Consider the following 14,948-nt stretch of genomic DNA (forward strand, 5'->3'; position numbering starts at 1 on the left):
GCAGCAAAAAGCCGCCTTCATGCAACGCACATACAGTAAACCTAAGTCTCGTTTACTCTGCTGTGCATAAAAACGTACTCGGTTACCTAATGTAACCTCGGTTCTCTCTAGAAGAGGGAACAAGTATTGCGTAAGTTGCTTACGCTACGAGTAAACTCATCTTTTCTCGAGATATGAAGCCAAAAAATTATCCTTAATTTTTGTATTTATTGTCAACGCAGTTCAGCAGCTAGCAGACCTAGAGCGAGCTGTCTAGCGCGCTCATTGGCTGCCCTGCCACTACATGAGTCCCGGGGGAAGCCAGGGGAACACAGATAAATGGGAATCAGTACATAAGCACACCGTAGGGGGATACAGAGCGGCGCTGCCAGTCTATATTAAGGAATATCAACCCTTATAGTGGAGCTCAACCAGGAGAGCTAAAGTCACGTGAGAGTAACCTGCACACGAACAAACTGGGCAGAACATACACACTGCTTAGACTGACAAAAGTTTAGCCTGCAAGGCGGGAAACTTCCAGGTTATAAAACCTAACAAATGTAGAGGGGGAGGCCCAGCCCACCGCCATACAAATGTCATGAATAGAAATCCCGCTGGACCAAGCCCACGACGAGGCCATGCCTCTAATGGAATGAGCCCTGATGCCCAGAGGGCACTGTAGGTGTTTAGACGCATAAGCTGCTGCGATAGCGTCCACTATCCATCTGGACAGGCTATGTTTCAAGGCGGCGAGACCCTTGGTGCGTCCACCAAACGAAACAAAGAGCTGCTCCGAGCGCCTGAAGGCGGCGGAGCGCGAAATGTAAACTCTCAGCGCCCTGACAGGGCAGAGGAGGTTATTATCGCCCTCGCTACCGGATGCTGGCAGAGCCGATAGAGAGATGACCTGCACTCTGAAGGGAGTGCCAATCACCTTGGGGACATAACCATGTCTCGGTTTGAGGATGACTTTAGAGTCATTTGGTCCGAACTCGAGACACGCAGCGCTAACAGACGGCGCGTGTAGATCCCCCACACGTTTGACTGATGACAGGGCTATCAGAAAAACGGTTTTGAGCGAAAGGTATTTTAGATCCACGGAATCTAACGGTTCAAAGGGAAACGCTTTCAGGGCCTCTAGGACCAAAGAAAGATCCCAAATAGGAACCGACGGTGGCCGCGGGGGCGGATGATGAGCTCGTTCCTTCCTATTGACTGGCTGCGCGTCGACTCTGCGAACACTGCAATAGCCGCAACATACACTTTGAGCGTGGAGGGGGACCTGCCCTCGTCCAACAGCTCTTGAAGGAAGCAACGCACCCATGAGACCCCACAAGTTCGTGGGTCTATATTTTTGTCGGCGCACCATGAGGAGAACACAGACCATTTAGACGCGTATAGCCTTCTCGTAGAAGGAGCTCTAGACTGCGTGATCGTGTTCACAACCCCTTCTGGCAAGGCAAGGGGTGTCCGTTGATTATCCATGCATGCAGAGACCAGCGCGCTGGATGGGGATGCCAAATTGAGCCACCGGCTTGAGAGAGAAGATCTCTCCTCACCGGAATCGGCCATGGGGCCATGTGTGACAGCCGCATCAGCTCTGGGAACCAGGTTTGGTTCTCCCATCGCGGGGCTATGAGGAGCACCGAGTGGCACGCTTCCCTGATTCTCTTGATTACCTGTGGTAACAGCGAGATCGGAGGGAAAGCATACAGTGGGCGGCTGGGCCAGGTTTGGGCCAGCGCGTCCTCGTTCTTTGAAAAGAACCTTGGGCAATGAGCGTTGTCTTTTGACGTGAAAAGGTCGACTTCCGCTTTGCGCGGCTCTCAGGGAGTGTAGCGAGTACTGAGCCCAAACGAGGAGGCGTTCTGCTAGATCGCAGAGATTCCTGGATCTGACACCGGTTCACGTAGGACACCACAGACATGTTGTCCATACGGACTAGAACGTGGTGGCCCCGTATGTATGGGAGGAAACGCCTCAGCGCGTTCTCGACCGCTATCATCTCCAGACAGTTTATGTGAAGGCGTTTCTCTGCATAAGCATAGAGCATAAGCAACTTACGCAATACGAGAGAACCTCTCGTAAGAGAACACACAATATATTGACCAGCGTTCTGTTTTCTATCATGTGCCGTGCACGTTTGTGATGTAAGATGAACGCAAATGCACCAGGGTTCGATAGAATCGAGTTCAGTCAGTGTGAAACCAGACCAACGCGCGGGGGCCACCAGGAACAATCCCGCTCGGACTCGAACCGCGGCAAACGAGCCCAGTGTGAAAGCCCCCTTAAATAGCAGTGATAGAATTTATAAGACATGGAGATAGAAATAAGAGATAGAAACATAAGAAAGTAGTTGCACAGACAAGAGAGTCTTACAACTTATTTGTTGAAATTGCTATTGTGATATTGCTTTAACCTGCAACTTTTTCTACAGCAGAAAGCAAAAGTTGCCATCTACAAAAAAAAAGTGAATTAAAGTTTATTCATATGTTAATCCAGAGCAAAAGCAGGAAATTAAATCTACAGCCATGTGGACAAAACCTGCCACAAAAATATGTGGCTTCATTACAGGCATTAAAGCTGGTGCCAAAACACAGGTCCAAATCAGAGGTCAGTGCTTCTGACCAGTGAAATTGGCTTGGGTGTTTTTTCTTCCATTGAAATAATGGTTGAGCATGCTCACACAAGGGAAAATTGGAGGAAAATTTAGCTGTAAAATAGTCAAATTAAACATACCGCAAGGTACCTCTGCATTTTAGCTGAGAGGTGGAAAATTCAGGCTGACAGAAGAGAAACTCTTAGATAGAGGATGACTGAAACTGAAATGAATTGCTGTCTGATTTATATATTCCACCTGCTTCTACACAGCTCCAGTGAGATAACATGGCCTTTTACAGCAGGCCATTCATGTTAGGATCCTATGAGTTTTGAAAATCTTCATGCCTGTGTATATGCATCAGGACACTTGTGTGTTTGAAGTCGTAAACTGAAGCCTTCAAGCATGAATTTTATATATAAAAAAATGTATTCTTATCACAAACCTTGCAATAGAAAACATTCCTATTGTTACATTAAAATGCATGCAACACATTTCGTATATAGCATAGATTTCAGATGGGAATCTCTTCCTCAAAATGAAATCTTTGACGTAGCCAAAGCTGCAGCCTGAATCTACTAAGAAAGCATAAACCACTGTGACAAAGCACAACATCTTGCCATTTGAATAATTGCGATAACCTCTGTGCTTCACAGCTGAATAAACAAGTACCTAGTGCTAGAAAACTGTCAAAGCTTGCTGTATAAGTAAGCATACAAAGACGAATAGATAAGGCAACGGCCTTTAATTCAATAAATATAAATAAAACAGGTAGGAGAATCTCAGGAAACACAACCACAAACATCGACGAGTCTGGAAACAGAACTAAACAGGGAGTCTATATACACAGACTGTGAGACAATTAATTGAACGACAGGTGAACGGAATGATGAATCATAGGGACAAACTATCACACACTTGGAAACTTGGTCACATAGGAAAACAGGAACAGGGAAAACAGAACTAGAACAAAATAAAACTAAGGGTACGTTTACAAGACAACGATATGCTTAAAACTGAAAGTTTTCTGCGTACAGACGACACCATTGTCAAAACGATCCCCATTCAGAAGGATCTGGCAAAATGTGTATTGTAGATCTGTATTCTGCTTCCAGACCATTAGATGGCGATGAAACACTACTGAACACGTATTACTCATGTGCATTACCAACGCTATCTCACGACCAATTCGTACAAATTCGTACGAGTGATAAAAAGGTGGCTAATTCTGATCTCACGGCAATTTGTACGAATTCTACGAGGTGGCTAATTTGTACGAATTCATACGACCTCACTCGTACGAATTTGTACGATTTGTCTAAACCCACGTGATGGGTAGGTTTAGGGGCGGGGTCAGGGGTAGGTCATTCGTATGAATTCATACGAATTGGGCAATTCGTAAAATATGTACGATTTAGCAAAAATCGTACAAATTCGTACGAGTGAGGTCGTATGAATTCGTACAAATTAGCAACCTCGTAGCCTAGAAATCTAGACGCACCCTAGCGGCAGCAAAATTATTTTGCAGCCAGGGTGGGTCTAGCAACTCTCAATAGACCTTTTTGCTGCAAAAACCTAAATTGGGTCAGGCCAATCTCGTCGTGTATAGAGTAGGCGGGGGCGGGCTTAACATATGACGACAGAGTTGCGACGGTTCCTGCCACTTGAAAACAAAGAATGACGGCTGCTGCGGATGGAGAACAGCGGTCTTTCGAATCGGCTTTGGCCGCAACTCTGGAGGACTTGGAGTTAAGTTTTTCTTTGAGAAAAGAACAAAGAACGGCACTTAAGTCATTCTTAAAAAAAGGAAGATGTGTTCGTAGTTTTGTCGGCCAGATTTAAAAGTTGAATCTATCAACTAACGTTAGCTCCGCTGTTGGGAAAACGCTCTGGTTGGTTGAAGCGCTGTCCTATTGTGTGCAGAGGGAATTTGAAAGACAGCCGTTTATCCCACCCATCAGATTGACCGTGTCTATGGTGAGTTGCCAGACTAAACATCTTGATGTACGTCTGGCTTGCCAGGCTAGCAACCTCGTGCAATTCGTACGAATTGCCATGAGATCAGGCTGGCATTACGTCATCGTCTTCACAGATTCGCGTTTTTGTTGTATACACCGTTTTCAAAAACTTCCACTTTGAAATCCGTTTTCAAAAGTTTGCATTTTCGTGTAAATGAACGGCCAAAACGCATAAAAGGTTTTACGTTTTTAGTTGAAAACGGTGTCGTATAAGCCAAAACAGAACATATATGTGACAAAAACACTAAAGCACAAAATAATATCTAATAAATGTGACCCTGGACCACAAAATCAGTCTTATGTGTATTTTTTTTTTTTTTTTTTTTTTTGAGATTTATACATCATCTGAAAGCTGAATACATAATCTTTCCATTGATATTAGGTTTGTTAGGATATGACAATATTTGGCCTAGATACAACTATTTGAAAATCTGGAAACTGAGGGTGCAGAAAAATCGAAATATTGAGAAAATCGCCTTTAAAGTTGTCCATTTCTATAGGCGATTGTGCTGCATCCACTCACAAAAATAATTTTTTTATATATTTAAGGTGGGAAATTTACAAAATATCTTCAGTGATCATGATCTTTACTTAATATCCTGATGATTTTTGGCATAAAAGAAAAATCGATAATTTTGACCCATACAATGTTCTGTTGGCTATTGCCACAAATATACCCGTGCGACTTAAGACTGGTTTTGTGATCCAGGGTCACAAATATTAATGCGTGCACTGGTAAAAAAATAAAAAAATAAATGCTAAGTATACTTGCAGCCAGACTAATTATCAGTATACTTCAAGTGTGTTAATGATTAGTTAACTTGAAGTGTGCTATTTTGAAACAACAAATTTTGTACTAAGTATAATTAAATTGTAGTAAAGCATAACTTTAAGTGTATTTAGTGTACTTGTGTATACTAAATTGGACCAACTTCAAGTATTCTTAGTGTACTTTAAGTATATGCCTGTGTAGGGACTAAATACATGCTTGATTAGTGATATTAAAATGTACTTTATTTGTGTTAGAAGTACAATACAAATTCATTATGAGTGTCTTCGAAACATAAAAGCAATTTAAAAATATATATATTTTTGGCGTTTACACCTTTTTTTTAGGATAGGAATATAGCTAGACGAGAGAGAGAGAGAGAGAGAGAGAGAGAGAGAGAAAGAGAAAGAGAAAGACGGGATCAGGAAAGGTCCATGAGCCAGGACGCCAACTCGGGTCTCCCGAAGCACATGTCGGCAGACTTGCCCACGAGACTATCGTGGTTTGATATATTTGAGTAAAAAGTATAGGCTCAAATTGCATGCTTTGTCTTCAATAACAAATGTACATTATTAGACAATAAAACTTAGCTATACTTTGTACGAAATACTATTGTATACTATAAATGTATTTTGAAAGTATACTTTCAATACATTGTTACAATGATCATTTCCAGCACACAGTTAAAATGTACCTAAAATATTTTTTTTTAATAAAGTGCAAATAAATACACTTTTAAAAAATAAACTGAATTTTCACTTCAAGTATATTTTTAGAAAATATACTAAAGTACAATTATTTTAAAGTGTGTTAAAAGTTGTATTGTGAAAATAGGTAAAAGCATGATGCTAATATACTTTTTATATTTAAAGATAGTCCAATTTGTTGTTAGTATATTTACAATGTACTATTGAAAAAGGGAATATATTTCAAATACAATAAAGTATACTTTTTTTCACTAGGGTATCTATATTAAAAAAATGCTAAACGGTTTCCTAATAAACACAATTAACCTTGGGGAAATTAACTGTTGTGATAAATGTGAAGAAAAACATGACTCATCTAAAAGCACAGCTCATGTATGTGTCTGGCATATATGATCTCTTTCACTATAGCGCAAACATCAATGAAAGTTTCCTCCATTCAACGGTTCTCCTCTTCATGTTACAAACGCACACACATAGTGCAGTGAAGGTTGTGCCATTTGCCCGTCTTGAGGTGATTAGTTTTGTATAGCAGATCACCCATTGTAGTATTTAGATAATCAAAAAATGCAGTATGTCCTGCTCTTTTCACCTCTATATAGCTACAATTTCAAAACATCAGAATCCATCGTAAGAAGAGCCTTCAAGCCAAATAAGATCATTAAGATGCTTTGCAGCACATGCAAATGGATATGTTTATATAATGTAGTTATTATGGTCTCCGGCTTGTGGTAGAAGCCTCACACAGCTTGTCTTTTTCTCTAACATTATGAACCTTGCTACTATATTTCTTTTTTCCTTTTCTTTTTTACTGTCAGTCCAGTTTTTCCCTTGAGGCTTTCTTGACATAATTTAGCTAACATCCTTCCTGACTGATAATCCCCAGTACATTTCCATTACTGTAATGTAGATGCAAATAGATTCAATCTCTTTTGAGAGAGACTTTTATCCAAAGCAACTTGCCCTGCATTCAAACTACACATTTTATCAGTTCATGTATTCGCTTGTAATTAAACCCATGCCCTATATCACCATGCTTTACTTATTGAGCTACAGGAATACAGAATAGTTAGAAAATCAATTGATAAAACAATAAAACAAATTGCCTATACCCTACCTTTAATTGAACCTTGCTTGCTGTCAAGATGAGCCTTTATGCAAAATGTAAATATTTAAATGAATGTCCAACATTTACTGATAATGATATAACTATAAAAATGTACTGCAAGTTACGTGCTGGGGACATTATACAGCATATGCATCAGTTAAAGCACCTGACTGGGCAAGTTGCAATTTTGTAATGTTTCAACATTACAGTGTGTCAGCGTGATTAATCGATAATGAAATATCAATTTTATTGATTAGTTGTTGCAGCCTTGTTTGTGATGTTTGGAGTGATATTTGCATGTGATGTGATGATGTTTTGAGGTTTTAGATTCTTTCAGTCTGAAAATGAATGACAGCAGACCATATCCATGAAAGTGGGTTTATCACATTCACGCTCACTCTCATGTCACTCCAAACCCGTGAGACTTTTGTTCACCTTCGGAACACAAATGAAGATCTTTTTGATGAAATCTGAGAGCTTTCAGTCCCTTCATTGACAGCTATACGCAAGTTGGTGGACGAAGTACACAACTTCCTTACTTGAGTGAAAGTACAGATACTACTGATCAAATATTACTCTGTTACAAGTAAAAGTTGTAAAGACCTAATTTTACTTAAGTAAAAGTACAGAAGTACTCGTTTTTAAAAACACTTAAGTATCAAAAGTAAAAAGTAAATGTCAATGCATTGTTTTATTACTGTATGTAATACTTAAAGTACCGTATGCCTCTGAATCTATGCCTGCATACCCTCATATCAATATCACATTTATTTCTAGAACACAGTTCCAGTAGTGGGATTGAATGTGAGATTGAATAAGTGCACTCAATAACGTCCACAATGGTTTCGGACACCCAAATGGCTGTTCCCTCAAATATTGCCCTATTTAAAGTTTTTTGGCTTTTAGTATGAATATGTTCGCCTTACTGTTATCTATAAGCTAGTGTGCAAAAAAGTGACAAAATTCACATTTAGAAAATCAAACCCAACGTTGAAAATGAAAATCAGGTTTATGTCAGAATCCAATGTCAGATTGACGTTGATCTCCAACATTGGACAGACGTTGTATTGTGGTTGAAAATGAAAATCGGGTTGACGTCAGAAACCAACATCTGTCGGGTTCTGGCGTCAACCCTACTTTTATTTTCAATCAATATCCAACGTCAATCTGACGTCGGGTTCTGATGTCAATCAGATGCAGGGTTCTGACGTCAACCCGACTTTCATTTCCAACCAAAATGCAACCCCTGCAACCAAAATCATCCACTGACTGATGTTACTTTCTACTCAAGGACCTTGACAGAATTGTAGTGGAGTAAAAAGTATGATATTTGTCTTTCAAATGTAGTGAAGTTAAAGTAAAAAGTTTCCAGAAAAAATAATACTCAAGTAAAGTACAGATACTCAAAAAGTGTATTTAAGTACAGTACTCAAGTAAATGTACTTTGTTACTGTCCACCTCTGTACGCAACTAACACTTTGTCGCTTCAAAAAGTACAAAGAGATTGTAAAACTAATCCATATGTATTGAGCGGTTTAGTTAAAATTTTCTGAGTAGACTTGATTGCTTTATATGATGAACAGATTTAATTTAAGCTTTTATTCACATATAACATTCTTCAACGCACACATCAGTTATGATAAACGGAAGCTCATGCATTAGAATTAGGGCTGCCCCCTGTAGTCGGCTAAACTTTAGTCGATTAGAAGAGGCTTAGTCGACCAAAATTGTATTAGTCAGTAAGTTGCAGAAGAAAAAAAAAATAATGAAGTCGTGAGGAAGAGATCATTAATGGCTGTCCTTGTGGTAATTACAGTATGTTAGGCAGGAAATCCAAATGTTTGCCTATCATTTATTGACGTCAAATAAGGCTTTGAGCTTCCGCAATAACCAATGAGGTTCATTCTTGTGTTATGCAGCACATTTGAGCTTCCGCAAGAACCAATGAGGTTCATTAGCGGGTGTTACGCAGCACGTTTGAGCTTCTGCAAGAAACAAACAATGAGGTTCATTCTCGGGTGTTAAGAGGCAGGTTTGAACTTCTGGAAGAACCAATGAGGCTCATTTTTGTTTGTGTTATGCAGCACGTTCGAGCTTCTGCAAGAACCAATGAGGTTCATTCTCGTGCTATGCAACACAGTTTGAGCTTCTGCAAGAACCAATGAGGTGCAAGAACCAATGAGGTGCATTGTTTTGTGCATGTTTGAGCTTCGGCATGAGCAAAACACCCTTTTTCAATAAATCCACGTCAAAAAAAAAAAAAAAAAAAAGAACAAAAAAAAAAGCTGTACAGCAAGTTGCATTGAAATGTTAAGTTTAAATTGGCCCCTGCCAAATGCATAACAAATGTGATTTGAAACATTTAGCATTGAATTAACTGATAGTTGACAAATGGAAAGATTAGTTGTGTTCTGGTGATTAAATCGAATGTTCAGTAGCATACATGTGGCAAAAATCTTGTGTTTAAAATCAAACATAAACAGCCAGCCTGATAAAACCACAAAAGCTACAGTTTTTCCTTGATATTATTGGTGTATAGATAGGCTATTAGAAAATGTAGGCTACACTTTCGAAATGGAGCTGTTTTTTTTATTAATTATTATTTATTTATTTATTTTGTACGTACCGAAGCAGGAGTTGATGAAGCCGTACCACATGCAGCCGTGCCGCCCGAGCAGCCACCGTCCCCGCACACTGGACGCGAAGCTCAGGGTCGTCCCGAACATACACACCAGCATGTCACTGACGCTTATGTTAAGAAGCAGCATGTTCACCGGCGTCCGGAGCATCTTGAACTTACAGAAGAGGACTAACACAATAAAGTTGTTGAAAAAGCCAAAAGTCATTATGAATCCGAGGAACACGGACAGAGCGATGAAGCCCGCGCTAGAGAGCGTCTCCCCCGGCGAGTCGCTCCAGTCCTCGTCCAGAGGAGTTAACCGGTCTTCCTCGCTCATGTTAAAGCTGTAGTTTAAATCAGCCTGCTCAGAAAACATTCTTAGGGATAGTTATTTGAGGCAGCGCTGGACTTTTTATTTATTAATTTTTTGTATCTATCCGTTATTCTCCTTCACTGAACACCTCAGCATACTCCGGCGCATCAGCATCATGATTAAATTAGAAATGATGATGATAATTCTCATTGACAGCGCGCTTCACCTTTGATGGACTTTTGAATATGACAGATGCGCTTCGCTTAATCTAAAGAGACACGCAAACTGACTAAGTACTAAATAGCTGTCTTCTCATAACGGTGCAGTATGACATAACATATACCTGCCTGATTAAACGATTATTGTTTGTTTTTTTACGAGGTCGGAGAGCGCGCACGTGTCGCAACAACGTACTGTGGTGAATTAATGTTGACCTTTTGATGTCCGTTAATGCGCTACTTCGTTTGTCTACACATTGCATCCTAGAAGCAAAGCGTTATCGGTCCCAGCTGTCGTTCTGTATTCCAGCTGAGAGCGCGAGCTTTGCTGGACGCGCAACAGGCGTGTAATATAAAGGCATCTTGACGTCACGAGAACTGACTAACACACCAACCTTGAACAACTACATTCTGTGCTATTTACCTTAAAATATTAGCTACTGATATTATAATCACCATAATGATGGTAAAAACAGAAGTGAAGTTCATTAAACTCATTCCCATGAACAATTAATAAACATTGATGTGCACAATATCAGCACAATGAGTGCAGGAAAAATTGAAATAACGCTTTAAACATTGATAAAGTAGCAAAGAATATAACAAGAAACAACTTAATGTACGTAACTAAAATAAGTAGGCTACAATATCAAATCCCTAGTATTCACATATTTCATCCCCCAGAGAGCTCACATTGTCAGGGATGAGAATCAGTTTAAATGGCTATGGCTGTCTGGGGACTAAAGCCTTTTGCAGAGATTACTGACAGATGGATACGCTTTCACTTATCCATTCAGCGTTGATGTCAATGTAAAAGGGGAATCAGACAAAAGCATAGCCAAATCCAGGGTTTTTGAAATACCAAGGTCCACGAGTGCATTTTAAGACATCTAAAAGGGCAACGATTGGACAACAATGTTCAGCTTTAAAACCATGCCAGTCTTTTTGTTTCCATCTGTGTCTGTGAAAAAGAAGTAAACACATGGTTGTGAAAAATTGCCTTTGGGATTGCAATGACAGCATTAGGTAAATCATATTGGAATTATAATATCATTTTAGGTGTACTATCCCTTTAAATGTTAAGCCAGCTATGGACATATCAATATATAAAGGTTGCAGGTATTTGGGGTTTTCTTGCCTGCAGGTCAACCTGTTACTCACAGCACACAGATCACAGCAGCAAACCACAACCATCCAATCAATTCCCAATGGAAAAAAATCAAGTTCCACCATACACTTTTTCTTGTTCAGTAAGTTGTTTTACTCGCATAGCCTATATGTCACAATAGAGAAGAAAAGACTATGGCAACTTCCGTATCATGCCAACTTTAGCTCAGATTGAGTTGTTTGAATCCCTGGATATTAACATTTCTACAGTGTTACACATTTGTCAAATATTAAACGTTCAGCTATTTACTTGCATCTTACATCTTGTAGAATTCCCATTGATTGACCATCTCAGTCATTTTGGAAATTTATCAGATGAGAAAGTCAATAATCTTGTCATTGTACAAAATCTTTTAATATCTTGACAGGCGATTATTTCACAACTTTTATTATACACCTCGTAAAAAATACAGAGGTCCGGACCTCAGGGACCTAAATGTGGGTATAGAGCATCATGGGAAGAGGAAGAATCTCAGGTCATTTATCTTAGTGATAAGTATGTGGTCTTTTTCTACTGCTGCCTGTTTCAGATATTTAAAAAATTTGTTCCTCTGTAAACAGAAAGATGTAGCCTATTTTTCCCTTATAGATGCTTTTTTAGGTCATTTTTATTTTTTTGTTTTTAAAAAAAAAAATCTTAAAAGGTAGGGTGAAAAAAAGACTAAGACTTTAAATGTTTGCACTGACACTATCATATTCCAGAGAATACATACAGCTCTAAGGAAAGAACATGTGGACATAGAAATACAGGCATGCTAAGAGATTAAACACAAAAGGAAATGGTTTTCACAGCATGTTGGTTTCTTTAGAGATTCAAGACTGACCCGCCTTAAGATAATATATAATTTAGAACATTATATTTAGTACTGGTGCAAGTATTGAAATAAACTGGAAATGCTAATGAGACATGATATAAGAGACAAATATTATACATAATAGTATTTTCCTTGTATTTTTTGTGAAATATCAGTCAGTTACTGACTGATTAAAAATTGTGTTTTACCAGAAATGTCTAAACAACAATAAAACAAGATATGTTTAAGAAAAACTAGTTTTTTGTTGCCCTATATTTTCTCCATGTGTTTCAGCATAAACCTCTTAAAATTAACATATTAAAACAAGAAGAAAAAATTGGGGAAAAAAAAAGAAAAAATTGATTCGAAGTATATTCTCTAAAATCAAGTTTAAGTCTAATATTTTATTGCAGTTTTGTTTACAAGAAAATGTAAGGATTGTTTTAAGGATTTTTAGCTTTTTTATATATATAAAAAACCATAAGGTATAAGGTATATAATATATTCCTCTCGTGCACATGGACAATATATATATATATATATATATATATATATATATATATATATATATATATATATATATATATATATATATATATGCTGTGCTGTCAACATAAATCCATATGAGTGCTTGTATTATTAGAGGCCAATGAACCTTTTGTCCATTTTTAACACCCAGGTCTATTAGAGCTTCAAATCATCTCAGTTAGCAAAATGACAGATGATGTCATAAAATTAATAAATAGTTTTTACTCAGTTTGTCAGACTAACTGAGTAAAAATACAGTTATAAATACAGTAAAATACAGTAATACAGTTGCTGCTATTCTGTGTTATAATGGTTCTGTTTGAAACGCTGGTCCTGCTGTTTAGAACAGAGGAATCACAAATATGTCATCATGAACTAGCAGTCATAAAACAGTCGCTGACCATTAAATGTCAATAGCTTTGTTTGTATTGGTGGCTTGTAATGCTTTAATTTGATGTTCCTCTATAACTGCAGAGTCACCTTGTTGATTTTCCTAAAGTAGAGAACATGAAGAACTGCCCTGCACTGGCGTCTCAAATAAAGCCTTTAAGCTGTGTAGTGAGCAGAATGCTCAAAAGATCAGAGGAGATCTCTTATCCCATAAAACAAAGACCAAACATGACCTCAGGGTGCCGTTTCTCACGCACACTCACACGGAGAGTGTGAGCAATGTGCCATAAATCTTTAGAGTGGCAGAATTCATATTAATAATCCTCTTCTGAGGAGAACAAATAATGATTTTGTCACAGTATGCACCATATGGCAGTGAAGAAAAGGACTGTTTCTATCTGTTATACATAGGAAAGCTGGGGGTTTTTTTTAAGTCCAGAAATATTCAGTAATAATTTATACTTTACTCAAGTATAATATTTTGTTTAACCCTTAGATGCAAGAAAGTTTCGCCAAGTATTATTAATGTTTGGGTCATTATTCACTGTCACAATTACCAGCTGGAATGCCCTTGAGAACCACCAGGGGGCGCTCATCACGGACTAGTGTTCATAGCATTTCATCAAAGACTACATCCCCCATAATCCTCTCCTGTTACATTATGACTGATTGTCTACAGCTGTGTATCATTTACTTGTTAGTATCAGCTTATATTTACCATTTTCACTCTGTCATTCACTGTGAAGTCTTGCTTAGTGTTATTCTGCATTTCTGAGCATTCTCCCTGGTTTCATGTCTCTTGGTTCTTGGATTTGCGCCTGTTTCTTGGATTCCCCTTTTGCACTGCCTTCCTGTGCTTGACCCTTTGCCTGTATTTGGATTTCGATTCTGGATTACTCAATAAAAGCTGTGTTTGGATCTCAACCTTTGTGTCTCAGAGCAGTAAATGTAACAGACACAGAATTATATCTAAATGGATGGATCTCTACCTTTCACAATAGTATAAAACTCTCCTGATATTACAATAAAAATGACAGAAGAATAAAACAAAGCATATTTTGTTACCTTTTGGTTGCTTGGAAGGGTTCAGTTTGAGCAGATTTTTTATACCATCACTGTCCTCATCAAAGCTCAAGATCTGGTTCATATTCACAATCTCAAACATATTCTCAAAACTATACATTTTCAACATCTTCAAAATCAATGTTTTGATCGCTGACAGCTTCTTCACCAGATCCACCATCAAGTGACAGTGACACTAATATTTGATTGCGTTCAGTGTTTGCTCTGCAGTAAATCACTGAGTCATTTCAAGTTTTGCTGATGATACTTCCTATTCTTTTGTTTTCTACCTTCAGTAACTATGAGTGAAATGTCACTTTATTATTGTGTATCAGACATTGCCACCTTGTGGAATAAATGTGAATTGCACTTATTCAGTCATCAAAGATCCAATTATTGTTGTGCAGAAAAAATATATACTTACACTGTTACACACCTTGGGTTGTTAGCAACTGATGAATCAGAAAGAGAGAATATATATATATATATCTTGTTTATGGTTTATCATTTAATTATTTATATGTTAAATATAATTTAATCAAATGTAATCAATCATATTTTAAGAAATCATTATTATGTTCATTTGTTTCTCATTATTATATTTTGAAATGTATGTTTAATGCTTTTATTTTATTAATCTTTATGCCTCAATGTAGCTGATTGACTTAGGGTGAACTTT

The 14,948-nt window shown here is 38.2% G+C and overlaps 1 protein-coding gene across 1 annotated transcript in view; it reads right to left on the reverse strand.

Moving 5' to 3' along the window:
* Positions 1 to 10,632, reverse strand: part of tmtops2b (teleost multiple tissue opsin 2b) — a 63,573-nt gene extending 52,941 nt beyond the window's left edge. The window contains exon 1 of the mRNA XM_082175858.1: positions 9,804 to 10,632. Within this exon, the coding sequence (XP_082031984.1) occupies positions 9,804 to 10,173 (370 nt within the window). The 5' untranslated portion in view covers positions 10,174 to 10,632. The remainder of the gene's footprint in view (positions 1 to 9,803) is intronic.
* Between the last annotated feature and the right edge of the window lie 4,316 nt (positions 10,633 to 14,948).

Source organism: Leuciscus leuciscus, assembly GCF_965113295.1.
Source record: "Leuciscus leuciscus genome assembly, chromosome: 7".
Lineage (NCBI taxonomy): Eukaryota > Metazoa > Chordata > Actinopteri > Cypriniformes > Leuciscidae > Leuciscus > Leuciscus leuciscus.